This window comes from Pseudorca crassidens, chromosome 1, assembly GCF_039906515.1.
Source record: "Pseudorca crassidens isolate mPseCra1 chromosome 1, mPseCra1.hap1, whole genome shotgun sequence".
In the NCBI taxonomy this organism is placed as follows: Eukaryota; Metazoa; Chordata; class Mammalia; order Artiodactyla; family Delphinidae; genus Pseudorca; species Pseudorca crassidens.
Window position 1 is genome coordinate 193,998,385 of NC_090296.1, and position 20,106 is coordinate 194,018,490.

Sequence of the window (20,106 nt, forward strand, 5' to 3'; positions counted from 1 at the left end):
AAGGGATCTCCCCTCTCCCCAGCCTCGACCCCTTTTCTTTCTACTCAGCCTCTGATTCACGCCTGGGCTCGCTAGTCGGCTTCGGCGCGCCCGGAGGACCCCGTCCTCCGGAGGTTCCCGACCAAAGCCAAAGCAGGAAGCGCAGGCATCACGGCCACTCTCCCGTGTAGCTAATCAAAGCGAGGCCGGGCGGAGGGGGCTCTGGAGTTGGGCCGGTTTGGGCGGGGCAGGTTCCGGGCAGGTTCTGGGCAGGCGGCGCCGAGGGCGCCCAGATTCCCGACAGGCTCCGCGCCGGGGGCCTTCGCGGCTCCTTCGCTCCTGTCGCCGCCGCCGACGCCGCGGTAGCTGGGTGTCGGTGAGAGGAGGAGCTGTCGCGGAGCCCTGGGGGTCCGTCTCGGTCGCTGTTTTTGTCTGAGGAGCCTTCCTTCCTCGGTCGTACCCTGACTCCCGCGGTGTCGAGAGGGAGTCCCTGCGGACACCTCAGCACGCAGTTGAGATGCCTCTCTTTGCCACCAATCCCTTCGATCAGGACGTCGGTAGGTGCTCCTGCCGCCCCCTGTCCACCTCCGGCGGACCGCGAGCCCTCTGTGCCCGCACCTGGCGGACGGTCTGGACCCCCGGGCCGGGCGAGTCTTGCCCCTTCCCTGAGGCTCTTTCTGTAAGAGTTTGGAGGAGGTTGGGGGCTCGGCGCATCCTCTTGGAAAGAAGGGGGACTGTGAGAGCCTGGGAAACGGGCCTTGAGCTGGGGCTGTGGGTTCCGAAAGAACTGCTGGAGAGGTGGGTGACGAAGGCCGCGGAGGAACAGCTGGGGCGGGAGCTGGTGCTGGGACGGTGCTTCTGGGAGGACAGAGTCGAGAGCTAGGGAGTCTTCGCTAGCGTAGGATGATAAGCCCTGTGATAGAGTGTTTCCCGGGACACATGTCAGACATCTAGAACTAGGGGAATGTTTTAGGTTGGCTTCCTTAGGGGACTTTAAAATCTGTGATAGAACTGTAGCGGGAGGACAGAGCTTCTGGTTCAGGGTGGACTGTCAGCGATCTTGGGAGAGAATGATGAAGATGGAATACTTGGCAACAGTGTAGACGTCATTGGGGGCCGGAGACACTGGGCTGCCTTCCTTGGGTAGGTCTCAGTACTTTAAGTGTGGAAGAGGACCTGGGATCCGAAAATGCTAATTTGTTCTGAATTTGAAATGGTCTATTTTTGGTTTTCTGAGTCATCGGTTTTAGGTACTGATCATACCAATTCAACAGGTTAGTTTGTGTGTGTGTGTGTGTGTGTGTGTGTGTGTGTGTGTGTTTTCCTGGTCTGAGGGTAATAATTACAGGAGTTTGAGTTTTCAGGGAGAGAATTTTGGGGTGATTTGAATGCTCCTAGCATTTGGGGCGCACACGTGTGGAGTGAAAGCAAGTTAAATACCGTGCCTAATTGCTAGAGTAAAGAAGAATAAGGACACCCTAATGGAGTTGCTTTTCATGTCTTTGTATATCTTAATGATAAAAGGTTTGAATCTTCTTTTTAACTCTAATTTACAGCCTGCCACTGAAGCTTGAAGGTTTGGGTTAAGACTAGAAAAAGGTTCAGTCCCATCCCTGCCGCTGCCTAGCTCAGAGTGGAATCATGGGCAAGTTACTGGAGCCCTTTGAGTCCCAACATCCTTGTCTTTAAAGAGAGGGAAGACGCATTCTGTTTGTGGTTCAGTGGAATAGTATGTGTAGCGGGGCCTCCTACAGTGCCTTTATATGGTGGGCAGCGACTAAATGATAGCTTTCTTCGGTTCCAGTTTAAATGAATGTCCTGAATCTTAGCAGTGGATGGAACTTTAGAGCTGACTAGTAATAGTTAATAAATAACTAATTTGGAAATTACATTTAATTTAATAGGCAGTTAGCACACACTGTTTACAGGACACTGCTCAGTGACATAAGAGAGCGATGAGTAAGCAGCATGCTGCTGCTCTCAAGCAGGTGTGTAACTTACCACGTTAACTTCCAGGGCAAATGCTTAAAGTAAAACAATTTCTTAACACCTTCTTCTTCTGTTTCCAGCACCTTGATCTAGTTTTCATGTTCGTATGTAATCTAGCTTCCAATTACCCAATCACTTTTATATCCTGTTGCCTTTTGAACCCACATTTCCATTGGATTCTTAATGTCACACCTTTCCCAGTACCTACACCACCCAGTTCAGACACAGGCTCCTTCTTGCTTTTATACTTTTGCTTGTATTATTTCTTCTACCTTTCTTCACCTACTTATGATTAAAAGTCAACTCAGAATCCAACTCATACCTGAGTCATTTCCTTATTACTCTAACCTAGGGTTTCTTATCAGCGTCACTGCAGATGGTTTGGACCAGATAAATGTCTTTTATCGTGGGCGTCTGTCCTCTGCAATGTAGGCTGTTTAGCAGCATCCCTGACCTGTCCCCACTAGATGCCAGTGGCACCTCTCCCCACCGAAACCCCAGTTATGATTTAAAACATCTCCAGACATAGCTAGATGTCCCCTGGGGGCACAAAATAGTTTCCAGTTAAGAAACACTGCTCTAGCCTACTGTAATCTCCACCCTTTTCAAAACTCCTGCAACACGTTTTGTCTTTACCAAATTATTTCGCATTAAAGATAGTTATATCTTGTATTAAGCCCCTGAACTCTTTTATTGGTTGCCACAGAGTAGGTGCTTAATTAAAGTTTGTTGAATTGAGAACGTGTCCATTGGGCCTGTAGACGGTAAGCTTCTTGAGTGTAGGAACATTGCTTTGCTCCAGAAAAGCTTACTTTTTGTTTGTTTTTTTTGCTTTTGTTTGTTTGTTTGTTTTTGGCCACGCTGCTGTGTGGCTTGCGGGATCTTAGTTCCCCATTGAACCCACACGCACCCTCGGTAGTGAAAGCGTGGAGTCTTAACCACTGGACCGCCAGGGAACTCCCAGAAAAGCTTACTTCTTAAAGTTAGGTTTTAGTGTTTGGATCAATTCTCTCCTCATGATCCATGTATCAAAATATCGTGAAAGTTTATCTAAGAAGACCTGCCGGAGACCCCAGCAAATCATCCTTGGACAGAGTCCAATAGACTCCCATTTAAACTTTTTCACTAGCATGTAGAATATAGTATGTAGAATACATTTAACAATATTTCTTCTTACTTTGTCAGTGAGTATGTCAGTGATATTAAAGTACTCCCACTAACTCACTTGATATATTTATCACTTAACATTAGTGTATAGTTTTACTACTTCAAAATTAATTGCCTTTAGCTTTATTCATCAATAAAGTGAAATGGTAAATTGGAAATTTACATACTGATATATACCACATCACATTTCATATAAAGAGATAAAATACTGGTGATCACTTTTCCTTTGAAGAAGCGCCTAAATATGTTACTAGAATGTGAGCTCCATGAGGACAGGCATTTTTGTTTGGTTTGTTCACTACTGTATCCCTAACACGTAGACCAGTCTCTGGCACTAATAAACATTTAGTAAACACTTACTGAATACATGAATCTCATTTTGGATGTTATATTTCTTGCTAAGTTCAACTCTTAAATTATGAAGATAACTCATTCCATCAAGCTTTTATTTCAGAGTCCATGGTGACTTGTCTTGCCAAACCCATCAGTCAATTCCTAGTTCATTTCTTTGTTGATCTCTTAACATTCCTCTTTGATGTACTTTATTCACTTGGTTTCCAGGACACCAAACTTTTTCTGATTTTCTGCTTAGCTCTTTTTTAGTCTTTTTGGCTTCTCCTTTTTGTGACTTCCAAATCTTCAGTTCTAGAACTTCTTTTTTGAGACTTTTTTTCCCCTTGGAGTCTTAGGAGGCAATTTAGCTTTGCACTAAGAATTCAGACTCTGGAGCTACACTGCCTGAACTCAATTACCAGGTTTGCTGCTTCCCAGCAGTGTGAGTCTTTGGGTTAGTTGCTTAGATATTCTGTGCCTCAGTTTCTTTATCTTTAGTATGGGATAGAGAGATGATAATAGTTTTTGGTTTCTTCCCCAAACCTACTCATTCCTTCACTCTTGCCTGTTTCAGTAGATGGCACTGTTGGTATTTACTGCCACTCATCTCTAATGTCTAGGAGTCATCACTGATTCTTCTTTTTCCTTCACGCTTCATATCCATGCTATCAGCAAGATCTTCTGGCTCTACTTTAAAAATATATCCAGAATCTCATCACTTCTCCGTCTCACATCACTATTATCTTACTCCAGCCATCGTTCTCTCTTTCATAGACTGTGGCAGGAGATTTCTAGAAGGCTTCTTTGCTACTACTCTTGCCCCTTACAATCAGATCTCATTTACAAAGGTCAGTGATCTTTTAAAAATCTTAGGTACTGTCATTTACCTGCTCAGAACCTTCCAGGAGCTTCCGATCCCACTTACAGGGAAATGCAAGTTCCTTAGTGTGGCCCATAGTCTGGCCTTTCCTATGTCTCTGATATGATGACAGTCTCCAAACACTCTCTCTCATTCTAAGCTTCTTGGGTCTGAATATGCCAAGCTCACTCCTGCCTCTCTATCTATATTGTGCTGTTTTCTTTGCCTAGGTTATTTTTCCCCCAGGTATATGTGAAGGTCTTGATGTCCATCACATTATTCAAGACTCTGTTCAGAAGAGTTTCTAAGAGAGGCTTTCCCTGATTACCTTTTGTAAAAAATATCCATCTTTACCCTCTCTGTGTCCTTGTTCCATTTTGTTTCTTTATAGTACTCAGCTACCTCACATTGATTGATTGGTTGGTTGATTGATTGCCACCTGTGTAGAATGTAAACTCCATAAGGACAAGAACTTTTCATTTCTATTCCTAGTACTTCAGGGACAGTGCCTGGTACATAGTAAGCACTCAATAAGTATTTATTAAAGGATGAGTTATTGATATCTTGCTATCTTTCCGGTCTTGCATATCTATTTGGTGTTCTAGTATCACCTAAAAAATCAATCTATCAGAAAACTGAACTTATCTTTCCAGTCTAGTTCTTCCTTCATTATGCAGTTATTTTATAATGTTCTAGTTATGTTGATTTGAAACCAAAGAGGCATCTTTGAATCATGACCCTGCCTCTACCAAATCATCATGTCTTTGTTTTTATACTACATTGCATTCCTAGTCACACTACTTTGGACCGGCTCGTAGCCTATAGAATTGGACATGTTTTTAGTCTGTGTTGCTAGCCCAGTCAATATCAAACCACAACCAGTTTCATCTTCGTAAATGTCAATGTCACATTCTTCTTCTGCAGTTTAGTGTGATGGAAAAACCTTGCTTGGGCTTTGGGTTTAAATTGCAGGTGCAGCATTTGCTCTTAGTAAGTGGGCAAAATATGGACATAGGCAAGTACAGAACCCCTCTGAGTTTTCCTTCCACTTGTGTGAATAGGAATAAAAATATCTACCTCAAGGAGTTGCTATGAGGAACACTTAAAAAGCACAGGACGTTCTAACTCTTTATTGGAGTTGAATATTCCAATTCAGCATGTTCAAACTCATATTCAAATTTCTCTTCTCAAGTTTGCTTTTCCTCTGTTCTCATGACTGGTACTTCAGTTTATTTAGTCAGATATGTCAAGAACCTGGGAGTCATTCTTAAATTCTGTAGTTGTAATTTTCTACATCCCCATGGCAAATATATACTGTCTGCTGTGTCCCAGCCACCCTGAACTTGCCCTCCAGGATTCTGGTGCTGCCATAGTCTGTGTGCTTCTCTTCCTGATAGCTCTTGAGTCCATTCATCTGTCCGTCCGTTCAGGCCTCCCATCCTTTCTGTTCTCATCGCCACTGCCCAGCAAGTTTAGCTTGCTCTCTTAGGAGAGTCCGGTAGCTCTGTTATCCCTGCCTCCAGTCTGTCCCCAGTCATTCTCCAGGTGACAGTGATATTTCTAAAATGTAAATGTAATCATATGGCTCCTCTGATTAAAATAGTTCAGTGAATCTACAGCTTTTCACAGGAATTTGAACTTTTCAACATAGCATATAAGACCTTGTAGCATGTGGCTCCTTTTTTTACCTCTTCAGTCTCCACTCTTTTCCTCAAGGCATATTTCCTTGTTGGTCTTACACCACGGCTTTTTCATCTGTGGATCCTCTGAGCTGCCATACCTTTCTCTTCATTAGTCCCCATTAAGGTTGTTTTGAGGAGATGATACACGGAAAGCACTTAGCCCAGTACCTGCCATGTAGTACGTTCGGAACCTTTAGAGGCTACTCAGATTCTAAGGGCTGGAATCAGTTACTGTAAAAACATCCTCAGGAGAAAAATGTAAAAATCTAGAATACAGGTCTGTTAAAGGTCTGATATCCACTGGGTTAAGAAATTTTGTGCTCATTGTTTCTTCTGTACCTATTTTACTTCTCCTGTAAGCTCTTCTTTCTAATGCGTCTAGATTTTCATTTCTATTTTGTGCTCTTTTCTGAGATGCTTTCATGCTGTTCCTTTGACACCTACTTCCCTTTCTGGTTAGAAGAGCTTCAGATTGCTCTTCCAATGGAATTTCCAGTGGTCAGGAGGGATAGGGATATTTGGTGAAACAAACGTTTTTGAAAAATTGATTCCGATCTCAAAAAGAGGGTAATTTCTTTAAGACTTGCTTTTTCCATTGGCCATTTTTGATGAACTTTTATGTCTCCAAACTGATTGAATGACAGTCTTTTTCCTATAGCCTGAATGTGATGGGCAGTCATCCTCTCAGCATTTCTTACCTCCCCAAATCTTTGGCAGTCATAAATTTTGAGAAAATCAAAAGTAGCTGCTTATCAGAAAAAAGTGCTTCAATCCATTGAGAAGACTACTGAAATTCAAATGAGACTCAGTGTGTGATTTTTCTGGGTACTGCTAGGCAAATTTCTCAATCTCCTCTTTTTGGGTAGAAGGAAAAGGATAATCTGAGGATAAAATGAGATTATTATGAAGCTTCGAATTCTTTAGAAGCAAGTGTGTGTTATTTTCCCACATACCGTGTTTTTGTCTTAGAAAATAAATAGTTTTGAATTCATTTGCTATTCACAAAGCCATGTTGAACTGCTACTGGTAGTTTATACTTTTCTGATTTAAAAAGTATTTGTTGTTTTACAATGTAGAAGAACTACTATAGCTCTTGATCTTGAGGCAGCATCAATAAATAATGTGAACAATTTTAGCGTTCTGAAATGGGTTGCATTTCTGATCTGTGTATATAAGTCTGAGTCAGATCCTGATCCTGTTTGTGCATAGGAGAATGTTTAGCATAGTATCTGTTAATGACCGTACCAGACACTCCTGGGTTTGCCTTAATTCAGATCATCCTTAGTTATGATAATAGACAATTTGTATTTTAACAGACATAAGCTTGTCATTTCTAGTTAACTATTTACTTTTTAATAAGTTAAGTTTTAATAAGCTTAACTATTTTTAAACAGAGTGATAGGTTTTAAGATTTAAGTGTGTTCTTTTTAAAGAATGCACTAAGCTTTTAAAAAATCTGCTTGGCTACCAGTCAGTGAGGATGATGAATTAAGCGCACTACCAGATCAAAGTGATAACTTGCTTTCCTTTTTCTAAGATGAAGTACAGTCATCCCTCAATATCTGCAGGACTCCCGTAGACACCAAAACTGCAGATGTTCAAGTCCCTTATATAAAATGGCATAATGTTTTCACATAACCTACGTACATCCTCAAATATACTTTTATTTTTTTTAACTTTATTTAATTTATTTATTTATTTAGGCTGTGTCGCAGCATGTGGGATCTTAGTTCCCCAACCAGGGATCAAACTCGCGGCCCCTGCAGCAGAAGCACGGAGTCCTAACCGCTGGGCTGCCAGGGAATTCCCCTCTCATATACTTTTTAAATTTTTAAAATTTTTTATTTTTGGCTGCGTTGCGTCTTCGTTGCTGTGTGTGGGCTTTCTATAGTTGTGGTGAGCGGGGGCTACTCTTCATTGCGGTGCACGGGCTTCTCATTGTGGTGGCTTCTCTTGTTGTGGAGCACAAGCTCTAGGCATGCAGGCTTCAGTAGTTGTGGCTCGCGGGCTCAGTAGTTGTGGCTCACGGGCTCTCGAGCGCAGGCTCAGTAGTTGTGGCACACGGGCTTATTTGCTCCGCGACGTGGGATCTTCCTGGACCAGGGCTCGAACCCATGTCCCCTGCATTGGCAGGTGGATTCTTAACCACTGCGCCACCAGGGAAGTCCCCACCCCTCCCATATACTTTAAATCATCTCTAGAATACTTGTAACCCCTAATAAAATGTAAATGTTATATAAATAATTGTAAATACAATGTAAATGCTATGTGAATAGTTGCCCACACACAGAAAATTCAAGTTTTGCTTTTTGGAACTTTTTGGAATTTTTTTTCTGACTATTTTTGACCTGTGGATGCTGAATCTGTGGACTGTAAGTGTTAGACTGGAGGATATTGTTCAGGATGACTCACTCAGTCTTCTTGGGCTTCAGAGGTATTGGGAGTTTATGGGATAGGGCTCTGGGATTCCTAAATTAGAGCAATTCCACTTGAATTTACTTCATATATTGGTTTCCTTTAAGACAAATATTTTATATAAAAGAGATTGTTGAATAATAAAGAATTTTACTAATCTTTGTCCCTGTTTTCTGGAAGGGAACCTGTAAATCATTGGAATTTCCTGAGTGATAGGAGTGTCTTTCTAACTCATGGTGGGTTCCTGGGACAATACCTTGGTTTATGCTACAGAGATGACTCAGCATGGGGGCTGGTGGCTCCAAAAAGACTAACCTTTTGATAAAGATGGCTGGGACTTTGAGTCACACGATATCAGCTAGACCTCCAGAAAGGGGGAGGAGGCCTGGAGATTGAGTTCTAGGAGGTGGCCAAGCATTCAATCAACTATACCTTCATAATGAAACCCCAATAAAAACTCTGGACACTGAACCTCTGTTGAGCTTCCTGGTTGGTGATACACACTGATGTGCCAGGAGGATGGTGAGTCCCGAGGGCACAGAAGCTTTGCATTTGAGATCCTCCCAGACCTAGTCCCATGCGTCTCTCTTCATTGGCTGGTTGTCATTTGTATCTTTTATAATAAAACTGTAATTATAAGTGCTTTTCTGAGTTCTGTGAATTATCGAACCTGAGGGGATAGTGGAAACCCCTGAATTTGTAGCCAGTTGGTCAGAAGTGCATGTGGCTGGAAACCCTGGAGCTTGTTTCTGTGTCTGAAGTGAGGGGAGACTTGGGGAGTTCTGTGCCCTCAACCTGTGAAGTGTGTGCTAACTCTGTGTAGTCAGCATCAGAATTACATTGTAGAGGGTTTCTGCATTGAAAAGTGAAATTTGAAAACCATTGAAGTAGATGCTATTAAAGGTCCATGTTTCTATGACGTTTATGGATTCACATTGCAGTTACATGATTAGATTTCTTATTTATTGAGCATTTAGGCTGAAAGCATGAACATTGAAAGAATTACCCAAAATAGAAATTGTTATTTTCAAGGGATTTACAATTATGGAAGCTTGAACAGGTCAGTTTGACTCAGTTACCCTCTTGGCATACCTGCCAGCAAGAACAAATTAAACAGCATTTAAACATTTGCTTTCAAAGTAAACCATTTAGTTTCCAGAGTAATGTTAAGTTTCTCATTATATTTTCTTCTTTTCCCTCTTCCTTTTTGGCAACAGATTCATTTTTTTCTTAAAAGTCCAGCTCTGATCAGATTGTTTCCTTGCTCAAGATTTTCTAGGCTTTCTGGTGTTTCTTGAATTAATACAGATGCCTCATTTTGTATTTTGGGTCTTAGAGTGCTTCCTGCCTTTCACAAAGTAGTCTCTATTTCAGCCAGCCTACATTCTTCTTTATATTTCTCTTCTGTTTTCATAACTTTACTGTATTCACTTAAATAGAAATAAGAGTTTATTTTTAATCCTGTTCTCCTCTGTCTTAGTTTCTAAATATATTAAGAACCCTTTCCTGATACTCATTCTCTCTCCTCCCAGGTGTTTACCATTTTTTCAATTTGCTTTAGGCTTTGTATTTTTTGTGTGTGATATTTTTTCTATATATATTCAGGTCTCTATCTGTTGGTTTCATTTTCCGTTTTTAGAGTCTGAGCTACTTCAGATAGGGTCTGGCCTAGACTAGAAACTTATTCCATTTTGTTGAATATCTGTCCAGCTTTTGTAATTTCCTGCAAATAAGTCACCTTACCATGATCTCAGATGTTTTGGACATTTGTGTTAATTCTTAACAGGAATTAATTTGTGTGAATAATCTGCTTTTAGAAAATGGTAGGGTAATTGGACATAGGTACCCTATCTGCCACTACCCATTGGTTATCACCCACTGCCGCCTTATTATTTATTCTATGGATAGTTCTCCATGGCAGTGACTTAACGGGTAGGTGTTGCTATAGCCGTTGGGACCATGATATGGCTCAGGTATTGCAAACCTACAAAGAATTTGGACAGAGTTGGCTGTTTGTATTTTCTGCTTTTAAACTGGCTATGACTGACCTCCAGCTCTCAGTAATATGTCAAAATGGGGAAGTAAGTGTTGCCTGTTGAACGAGGTAGCAGGGCATTGAGGGGAATAGGGGATCAGGAATTTCGTTATCTCATCACCAAGACCTATCATTATAGGTAAGAATCTTGGTAGGGATCAGGCTTTCTACCCCCAAACCATCTCAGGTTAAAAAACATGTAAATATTAGTGAAGATCTTGGAGGTGCTGTCTTTTAACATATCTGTTCTTGGCATTACAGTGCTCCAGTCAAGACAGGTTGCCTTCTGCTTTGGTGTAGTTTTTGTTTCAGAAGATAACAGTTACTTCTTTTTGAAGTTTTTTTCCCTCTTACATAGGCTCTTGTTTGTTCTAAGTTGCTTTCTTCTGCGTTGGATTTGCTAATATTTTGTTGAGGATTTTTGCATCTATTGATATTTTCATGAGAGATATTGGACTGTAGTTTTCTTTTCCACTAATGTCTTTGGTTTTAGTACTAGGGTAATACTGTCCTCATAGAATGAGTTACGAAGTATTTCTTCGCTTCTGTCTTCTAGATGAGATCGTAGAGAATTGGTATAATTTCTTCCTTAAATGTTTGGTAGAATGCACCATTAACCTATCTATGCCTGGTGCTTTCTATTTTGGAAGGTTACTGATTACTCGTTCAGTTTCTTTAATGGATATAGGCCTATACGGATTGTCTGTCTTTTCTTATTTGTGATTTGGCAAATGTGTTTTTTGAGGACTTGGCCCATTTTTTCCTAGGTTATCAAATTTGTGGGCATAGAGTTGTTGTTAATTACTATGTGCTTTTATTCAACACCACCAAGAAGTTTTTCAGTTTTCAGTGAACACTGACTAGATATCCCACATATTTAGCTCAATTCTGACACTATCTATCTACCTAGGGAGAATATCAGATTCCACAGGTTAAGGGCTCAGTCGTACAAGACTGCCTTCACTCCCCACTTCAGATGCCAGTCCAGGAGGTTACCTGTGCTTCTGACTGACTGGCTGTAGATTGGAGGCTCCCATGATTCTTTCATGGCTCTTCACCCATAGTAGTATTCATTTAATAGCCTTTTTATGTCCATGAAATCTGTAGTGAGGTCCCCTCTTTCATTTCTGATGTTAATAATTTGTGTTTTCTCTCTCATTCTTTTTTTGGTTACCCTGTCTATCAATTTCGTTGATCTTTCCAAACAACCAATTTTTGATTGTACTGATTTTTCTCTCTTTTCTGTTTTCAATTTCATTGATTTCTGCTCTAAATTTTTTCCTTTTGCTTACTTTGGATTTAATTTCCTCTTCTAGTTTCCTAAGGGGGAAGTTTATGTTAGAGATTTTAGATTCTCTTTTCTGATGTATAAATTCAGATTTCCCACTAAGCATTGATATCAAATGCCTCCCACAAATTTTGATAGGTTGTCCTTTCATTTTTGTTTAATTCATATTTTAATATTTCTCCGGTTTTTGACCTGTGTACTATTTACAAGTGTGTGTTATTTAATCTTCACATATTTGGGGATTTCCCAGCTCTTTTTGTTAATGATTTCTAGTTTAATTCCATTGTAGCCTGTTAGCAGACATTGTATGATTTCTAGTTTTTAAAATTTGTTATGGTGTGTTTTATGGCCCAGAATATGGTCTGTTTTGTTACGTTCCAGGTGAGCTTGAGCAGAATGTATTCTGCTGTTGTTGGATGCAATAGTCTACAGATGTTAATTATATCTAGTTGATTGATGGTGTTGTTGAGTTCAACTGTGTCCTTAAACTGATTTTCTGTCTACTGGAACTGTCCATTTCTGACAAAGAGGTGTTGAAGTCTCCAGCTATAATAGTGGCTTCATCTGTTTCTCTTTGCAGTGCCATTACTTTTTATTTCAGTTATCTTGACAGTCTGTAGTTAGGCACATGCATGTTAAGGATTGTTGTCTTCTCTGAAAATTGATCCCTTTACTATTATGTAATGCCTCTGTCCCTGATAATTTTCCTTGCTCCAGGGTTGGCTCTGTCAGAAATACAGCTACTCCCACTTCCTCGTGATTAGTGTTAGCATGGTATATCTTTCTCCATCCCTTTATTTTTAATCTATATGTATCTTTATATTTAAAGTGGGTTCTTGTAGATGACATATAATTGGATTTCATCTTTTGATCACTCTGACAATCTCTGTCTGTATTTAGACCATTAACATTTAAAGTGATTATTGATATTGTTGAACTAATATCTACCATATCTGTTACAATTTTCTAGTTGTAGCCCTTGTTCTTTGTTCCTGTTTCTTACACTTTCCCCCTGCCTTTTGTGGTTTTAACTGAGCATTTTATATGATTCCATTTTCTCTCTTTTTTTAGCATATCAGTTATCCTTTTTTTCCTACTTTCAGAATTTACAATATACATTTACAACTAGTCCAAGTGCACTTGCAAATAACATTGTACCACTTCACTGGTAGTACAACTCACCTTCTAGTAGCAAACTATTCCTAATTTCTCTCTTTTGTTCCTGGTGTCCTTGCTGTGATTCATTTCACTTATACACACGCCTGCACACACACACACACACACACACACACACAAATACGTACACACACACGTGTATACATGTCTCCTGTATCCTCTCCTTGGAGAACTTTTTAAAACATTTCTTGCAAAGCCAGTCTGCTATCAACGGGTTCCCTCAATGTTTCTTAGTATGAAAAAGTCTTTATTTCTCCTTTCCTTGTGAATAATTTCACAGGGTGTATAATCCTAGGTTGGTGGTTATTTTCTCTCCACAGTGTTTGATTCCATTCTCTCCACACTGTTTGATTCCATTCTCTCCTTGTTTGCATAGTTTCTGAGATGTCAGGTGTAACCATTATGTTTACTTCTGAATAGGAAAGGTGTTTTTTCCTGCTGGCTTCTTCTTAATTTTTTCTTTATCTTTGATTTTCTGCAGTTTGAATGTGATATGCCTAGGTGTAGAGGTTGGTTTGTTTGACAGGTATTGTGCTTGGTGTTCCTGGAGCTTCCTGGACCTGTGGTTTGGTGTCTGACATTAATTTGGGGAAATTCTGAGTCATACTTGCTTCAAATATTTCTTCCATTTCTTTTTCTCCTTCTTCTCTGGTATTCCAATTATGCCTTTGTTACAGCTTTTATAGTATCCCACATTCTTGGATAATCTGTTGCAGTTTTTTCCCCCCTGCCAGTCATTTTTTCTCTTTGCTTTTCAGTTTTGGAAATTTCTATTGACATATCCTCAGGCTCAGAGATTCTTGCCTCAGTCGTGTCCAGACTGCTGATGAGCCCATCAAAGACATTCGTTTCTCCAGTATTTCTTTTTGATTCTTTTTTAGAATTTCCATATCTCTGCTTACATTGTCCATCTGTTCTTGCATGTTACCTCCTTTTTCCATTAGAGTTCTTATTAGCATATTAATCATAGTCTTTAAAATTTCTGGTCTGATAATTCCAACATCCTTGTCATGTCTGAGTCTGGTTCTGATGCTAGTCTGGTCTCTTCCAACGGTGGTCTTTGCATTACAGAATGTGGCTTGCTGGAAGCTGGAGACGATGTACTAGATGAAGGGACACCAGCCTTTAGTGGTGTGAGGATCAGGTACTGATAGTCCTGTGATTAGGGCTCAGTGAGCCTCTGCCCCGGGGAGTGAATTTTCGTGTGCTGCTCTCCCTTAAGTTGGGACGGGATGGCTACAGTGGGCTGGAGTTGGATATTCCCCTTTTCCCACGTAGAAGGCTAGAGCAGGCTAGCGTTGGGATTTCCCTTCCCCCAGGTGGGTTAATCTCTGATAAAACTCTAGTTAGTTAGGGGCTGGTAAAATTATTTCTCTTGAGAGTAGGCCTTGTTAAGAAGAGAATACTCTGGTGTATTTCAAAATTATCAGTTTCTCTCCCCCTGCTGGAAAAAATAGGAGAAATTTTCTGTGATATTCACCTTGAGAACTTGGGAGAACCCATGGAAGTAGAACTCACAAAAGGGCTTCCCTGGTAGTGCAGTGGTTAAGAATCTGCCTGCCAGTGTAGGGGACAAGGGTTTGAGCCCTGCACCGGGAAGATCCCACATGCTGTGGAGCACCTAAGCCCGTGCACCACAACTACTGAGCCTGTGTGCCACAACTACTGAAGCCTGCACGCCTAGGGGCCTTGCTCCGCAACAAGAGAGGCCACCACAATGAGAAGCCCATGCGCAGCAACGAAGAGTAGCCCCTGCTCGTGGCAACTAGAGAAAGCCCGCGCGCAGCAACGAAGACCCAATGCAGCCAAAAATAAATAAATTTATTTTAAAAAAAAAAAGCTCACAAAAGTGTGGGGGGAGCTTCCCTGGTGGCACAGTGGTTGAGAGTCCGCCTGCCGGTGCAGGGGACACGGGTTCATGCCCTGGTCTGGGAGGGTCCCACGTGCCTCAGAGCGGCTGCGCCCGTGAGCCATGGCCGCTGGGCCTGCGCGTCCGGAGCCTGTGCTCCGCAGCGGGAGAGGCCACAGCGGTGAGAGGCCCGCGTACCGCAAAATAAATAAATAAATAAAGTGTGGGGGCTCCCCAAAGCCTAGGCTTCTCTGGAGTTTTAAGTCTCCGACTTGTGCACACTTCTCCTCTGGCAGTTTGTCAGTTTCAGTTTAGATGTTTGTGCCCTGGTACTGGTTCCTGGAGATGTTTCTGCTCAGGGGCTTCTGCTCTGTTAAGTTGTGATTCTGTGTATCCACCTATCTGTTTGTCTCGTTTTGGGGGCAGCAGTTTGCCCTGTGACCTCACTTCTGAGGCATCTAAGAAGAGTTGTTGACTTTTCACTTTGTTTACTGTTTTACTTGTTAGGATGAAGTGAATACTTCCAAGCTCCTTACATGCTGGACTGGAAAATGGAAGTAATTGCTTATTTTTGGTGCCTAAGTCTCAACTATACCTGGTATCTCCTTGTCTAGAAAAGAAATTTGCTTTACCTGCAGAAAGTAAACCATCACACATTTGCTCCGAGGGGGAGAGGTGATTGCTAGAGCCTGTAAGGAAGCAAAGTAGGGACTACCTACATTTCAAACAGCATTAACCGATTTTGCTAACTTGGAGGTCCTCTTTTTCTTCTTCATTCTCAATTGCAGACATTCTTTCTGCTATGAGTACTTGAATTTTCTGAGGATTCAACAGACTGGTTCTTTTTTTATTTTTTAATATTTATTTATTTAATAGATCTTTACTGGAGTATAATTGCTTTACAATACTGTGTTAGAGTGAATCAGCCATATGCATACATATATCCCCATATCCCCTCCATCTTGAGCCTCCCTCCCACCCTCCCTATCCCACCCCTCTAGGTTGTCCCAAAGCACCGAGCTGGTTCTTAAGCTTTTTTTTCTTACTGCCAATACAGGATTCACCGTTCTTGGGTCTTCTAAGTAGTTTACCATGTATCAATGTTGTCCTATAGCTTTTGAGATATTGTTGCTGTTATTGCTTCTCATGTTTTCCTTATCCTTGTGTGTTTGTGTTAAAGAAGAAAAAAGTCCCTTTTTTGTAATTAAGAAAGGGATCTAAATTAGGTGATTTGGTTCAATCTGCCATACCTCTATTGTTGTTTTCAACTTGTCAAGTTTTTATTTAAGGGAAAATATTCAGTTAAAGCTTGGTTTTCTTTTGCTCAGCACCGCTCCCCCACCCCTGCAACAACAGAATCAGCAAAACTAGATAGTTAATTAATTTAATTACCTGAAACATTTTGTTAGAGATCTGTGCCTAGTCATGCTCTTTTGCTGGCGAGTAAAGCTAAGAATTATTTGAATGAAAATATTCCTTATTTTAGTCTTTCTGTGTGCAGAAAGGGATAGATTTGTGCGCACGCGTGTGTGTGTGCGCCTGCGGGTGTATTTTTATAACAAAAAATCAGTGGCCTATTTTTTTTCATACTAAGTAACAAACAAATGAAGTATAAATGGGGAAAATAATTATGATAGGTAATAAGGGTGCCCTACCTCCTTTTAAAGATGGAGTTAAATATTTCATTAACCAGGTGTTGACAACTATTGTGATTTGTTGATATTTGATTATACTACAGTTTGGTAATTTGAATGCGATCATTTACCTTGTAAAGATTTTTAAAAATAATGTGTCTGCGATTTCTTTTTATAATATACAGAGAAAGCAACCAGTGAGATGAATACTGCTGAGGATTGGGGCCTCATTTTGGATATTTGTGATAAAGTCGGTCAGTCTCGCACTGGGTAAGTGTTGCAAAGTTTCAAAGGATTTTTATTTATTCTTCCTGTTTATTAACATGAATGAAACAAGAGTTAGAAGGTAAAGCATACTACAATCACAATTTAGTTTAAAAAGAGAATGTTTTTGCTAGTGAGATTTGAGGAATCATCCCATTTAGGTTACTCCCTGTAACCAGGAGGGACAACATGACTGGTAACAATGTTGATACTTTAATTATTCTCCCTTGTCCATAATTGCCTTCTGAAATCTAACTTTTCCCACTGATTTTTAAAAAAATTTTTATTGAAGTATAGTTGATTTACAATGTTGTGTTAATTCTTGCTGTACAGCAAAGTGATTCAGTTATACATATATTCTTTTTCATATTCTTTGCCACTGTGGTTTATCACAGGGTATTGACTATAGTTCCCTGTGTTCTACAGGAGGACCTTGTTGCTTATCCATTCTCTATGTAATAGTTTACATCTGCTCATCCCTAACTCCTAGTCCTTCCCTCCCCCCACCCACCCTTGGCAACCTCAAGTCTGTGCTCTATGTCTGTGAGTCTGTTTCTGTTTCATAGATATGTTAATTAGTGTTGTATTTTAGATTCCACATATAAGTGATATCGTATGATATTTGTCTTTCTCTTTCTGACTTCGCTTAGTATGATAATCTCTAGGTCCATCCATGTTGCCGCAAATGGTGTTATTTCATTCTTTTTTATGGCTGAGTGGTGTTCCATTGTGTGTGTGTGTGTGTGTGTGTGTGTACACACACACAATGGATATATATATCCAATGGAATATTATATATATGTGTGTGTGTGTGTGTACACACACACAATGGATATATATATCCAATGGAATATTATATATGTGTGTGTGTGTGTGTGTGTGTGTATTCCCCAAATCTTCTTCATCCATTCATCTATTGATGGATATTTAGGTTGTTTTCATTCCCACTGATTTTTAAAGTCATCAGTGATTTCTCAATTACCAAGTTTTTTGGTTATTTCTGTGTTCTTTTCTTCTCTGTCACATGTGCCCATTCGACCCAACTAATCAGTGACTGTTGAAAGAGAGACAGTTTTAGGGAAATAGAATTGTAAACTTTCTGGCATACAGACTTTTTGGTACTACAGGGCTTTCTCATCAGTGCCGCAAAGGGATTTACTGATGTACAGAGTAATGGTTTCCTTCATTCCTGGGCTAATAACGTCCAGTTATTAGTAGCCACATTTACCCCTTTGTGCCACACAAATATTGTTTTATTTACGTACTTTCATGTGAAGAATGTTTGGGAGCACTGCTGGATTCTGCTTGATTCTTCTGGTGGTAATTTTAACTCTCTGATGGTGCCTTCTCTGGCTCTTCTTCCTTCCCTTCTAAATAGAGATAGTTCCTTAAACTTTCTTTGATCCATTTTTTTACCTGATACTTTTTCTTTTGAAATTTCCCAGCTTTCAAATTTCTTTATGTGACATCTGTAGTTTTAGCTCTGAATCCCTAACTCAAGCACTAATATTGGGGATGCAGCATAATTTCTGAACATCACACTACATAAGCCGCGGCCTCACATCTAGAATCCTGAACTCATGTCTCCTTTTGCTTTAAACCTACATTCCCTCCTTTGTCCCCTGTCTCTGTTAATGACAAGGTTATTCTTTCATTCACACCTAAAGCCTCAGACTCTCCTCTGCATTTAGCTTTTTACTAAATTCTGTCAGCACGCCTCCATAATATCTCTCACGATATTGATGTCATAGAGTCTCCTTAGTTAAGTTCTTGAACATTGGTCAAACCAGGTGGGGCAGTTTGTGTTTAAGTCCTTTCCACCCCGTCACTCAAGCCCTTTTTAGTACGTAATGTGCTCCCTCTGGCAGGTTCCGAAGATTGTGGCCTTGACCATCCCCTTTGTTGTCTTTGCATCCTTTCCAGCCTGGTTAGTTCCTTAATTTAGTTGATGTTTGAGTAGTTACTGTGTGTTATGTGTCTGTTCCTTCTTCTCTACGTCTATTGGCCCCACTTTACTTGAGCCGTCCTTAACCACGCCTAGCCTAGTGAATTAACCTTCTGGCGTTTCCTTCTGTTTCCATCTCCTTTCTGTCCAGTTCTTATAGCCGGTGGCCATATGACAACTCTGACCATGTTACTCCCCTGTCTTCCATACTGAGTTAAGTCTAGTAACCTCCTTAGGCCTCTGAATCATTTATTTTTCATTTACTTCTTTTGTAGTTACTGATCTTTTCAACTCAAATATTTGAACTGCCAGTGCTTTTCTGCTTTATTGTAATGCTTTTGGTCATTGTGTTCCTTCAGTGGCGAATATTCTCTTCTCCCATCTCCTATCTCTGTGTCTCATATCCTTCCAGACCCACTATGGATATTATTTCTTCCACAAAGGCCTTCCTTATCCCTAGTACTGAAAATCATTATCGAAAACCTGAATCCTCAAAACACTCTATCAAAACCAATCTTATTTGTGTTTTGCCTTGTATAATAGTAATTTATATACATCTAGTAGACTTAGATTTGTAGGATGAAAGGTCTATGAATTTTTGTTGTGAGGAGGAAAGCAAATAGCTTAGTGGCTGAGAGCATGGCCTTTGGAGTGAGACTGCCTGGGTTCAGATCCTGGCTCTGACTGCTTAGCTGTGTCACTGGTGGGTAAATAGTAACTTTCTTTTCTAGTTTGCTACAAGAGAATAAAAATAGTATCTTTTTATAGGGGGCTTGTTGTGAGTGTTAGATTAGTTAATATATATAAAGTGTTTATAATAGTATCTGGTGCATGGTTAAGTGGGTACACCACTGCCTCTTTGTTTTTTTTTTTTTTTAATGGCTTTACAATGTTGTGTTAGTTTCTGCTGTACAATGAAGTGAATCAGCTATATGTATACATATATCGCCTCCCATCCTGCCCATCTAGGTCATCACAAAGCACCGACCTGAGCTTCCTGTGCTATACTGCAGGTTCCCACTAGCTATCAGTTTTACACATAGTAGTGTATTTATGTCAAACCTGCCTCTTTTTGATTAAAATGACATTTTGTGACAGTTCGTCTGTTGAGGACTAGGTATCGACCTAGCTCCATCCCTGTGTATTTTGGAGATAAAACTTTTATCTAGCATTCCAGCTGCAAAGTCCCTCCTCTCTCTTTTCACTCCATCAGTTTTCTTTTTATCTTTAGTCTGGTAGTCTTCATTTTGTAGATACTTTTTATAATAATTTGATTAATTGCTTGAAATGAAAGGACAAACTCCCTTTCATTACTAGAAATAGTCCATATTTTTCTAGTTAAAAAATAAAGTTGTAACCCACCTAAAAATCCTGTATGATGTGTCATGGAGATTTAAAGAGATCAATTTGTTTTTCTTCATGTTAACATTATTATACTAGAAATGATAATCTGTTATTTTTTTCCTGTCTTTTCCTGTGATGAGAACTGTT

At 40.3% G+C, this 20,106-nt stretch overlaps 1 protein-coding gene across 1 annotated transcript in view; it reads left to right on the plus strand.

Moving 5' to 3' along the window:
• The first annotated feature begins 300 nt into the window (after window positions 1-300).
• The window catches only part of STAM (signal transducing adaptor molecule), a 68,793-nt gene continuing 48,987 nt past the window's right edge, over window positions 301-20,106 (plus strand). The window contains exons 1-2 of the mRNA XM_067704475.1: window positions 301-536; window positions 16,592-16,676. Coding sequence (XP_067560576.1) covers window positions 497-536; window positions 16,592-16,676 — 125 coding nt within the window. The 5' untranslated portion in view covers window positions 301-496. The remainder of the gene's footprint in view (window positions 537-16,591; window positions 16,677-20,106) is intronic.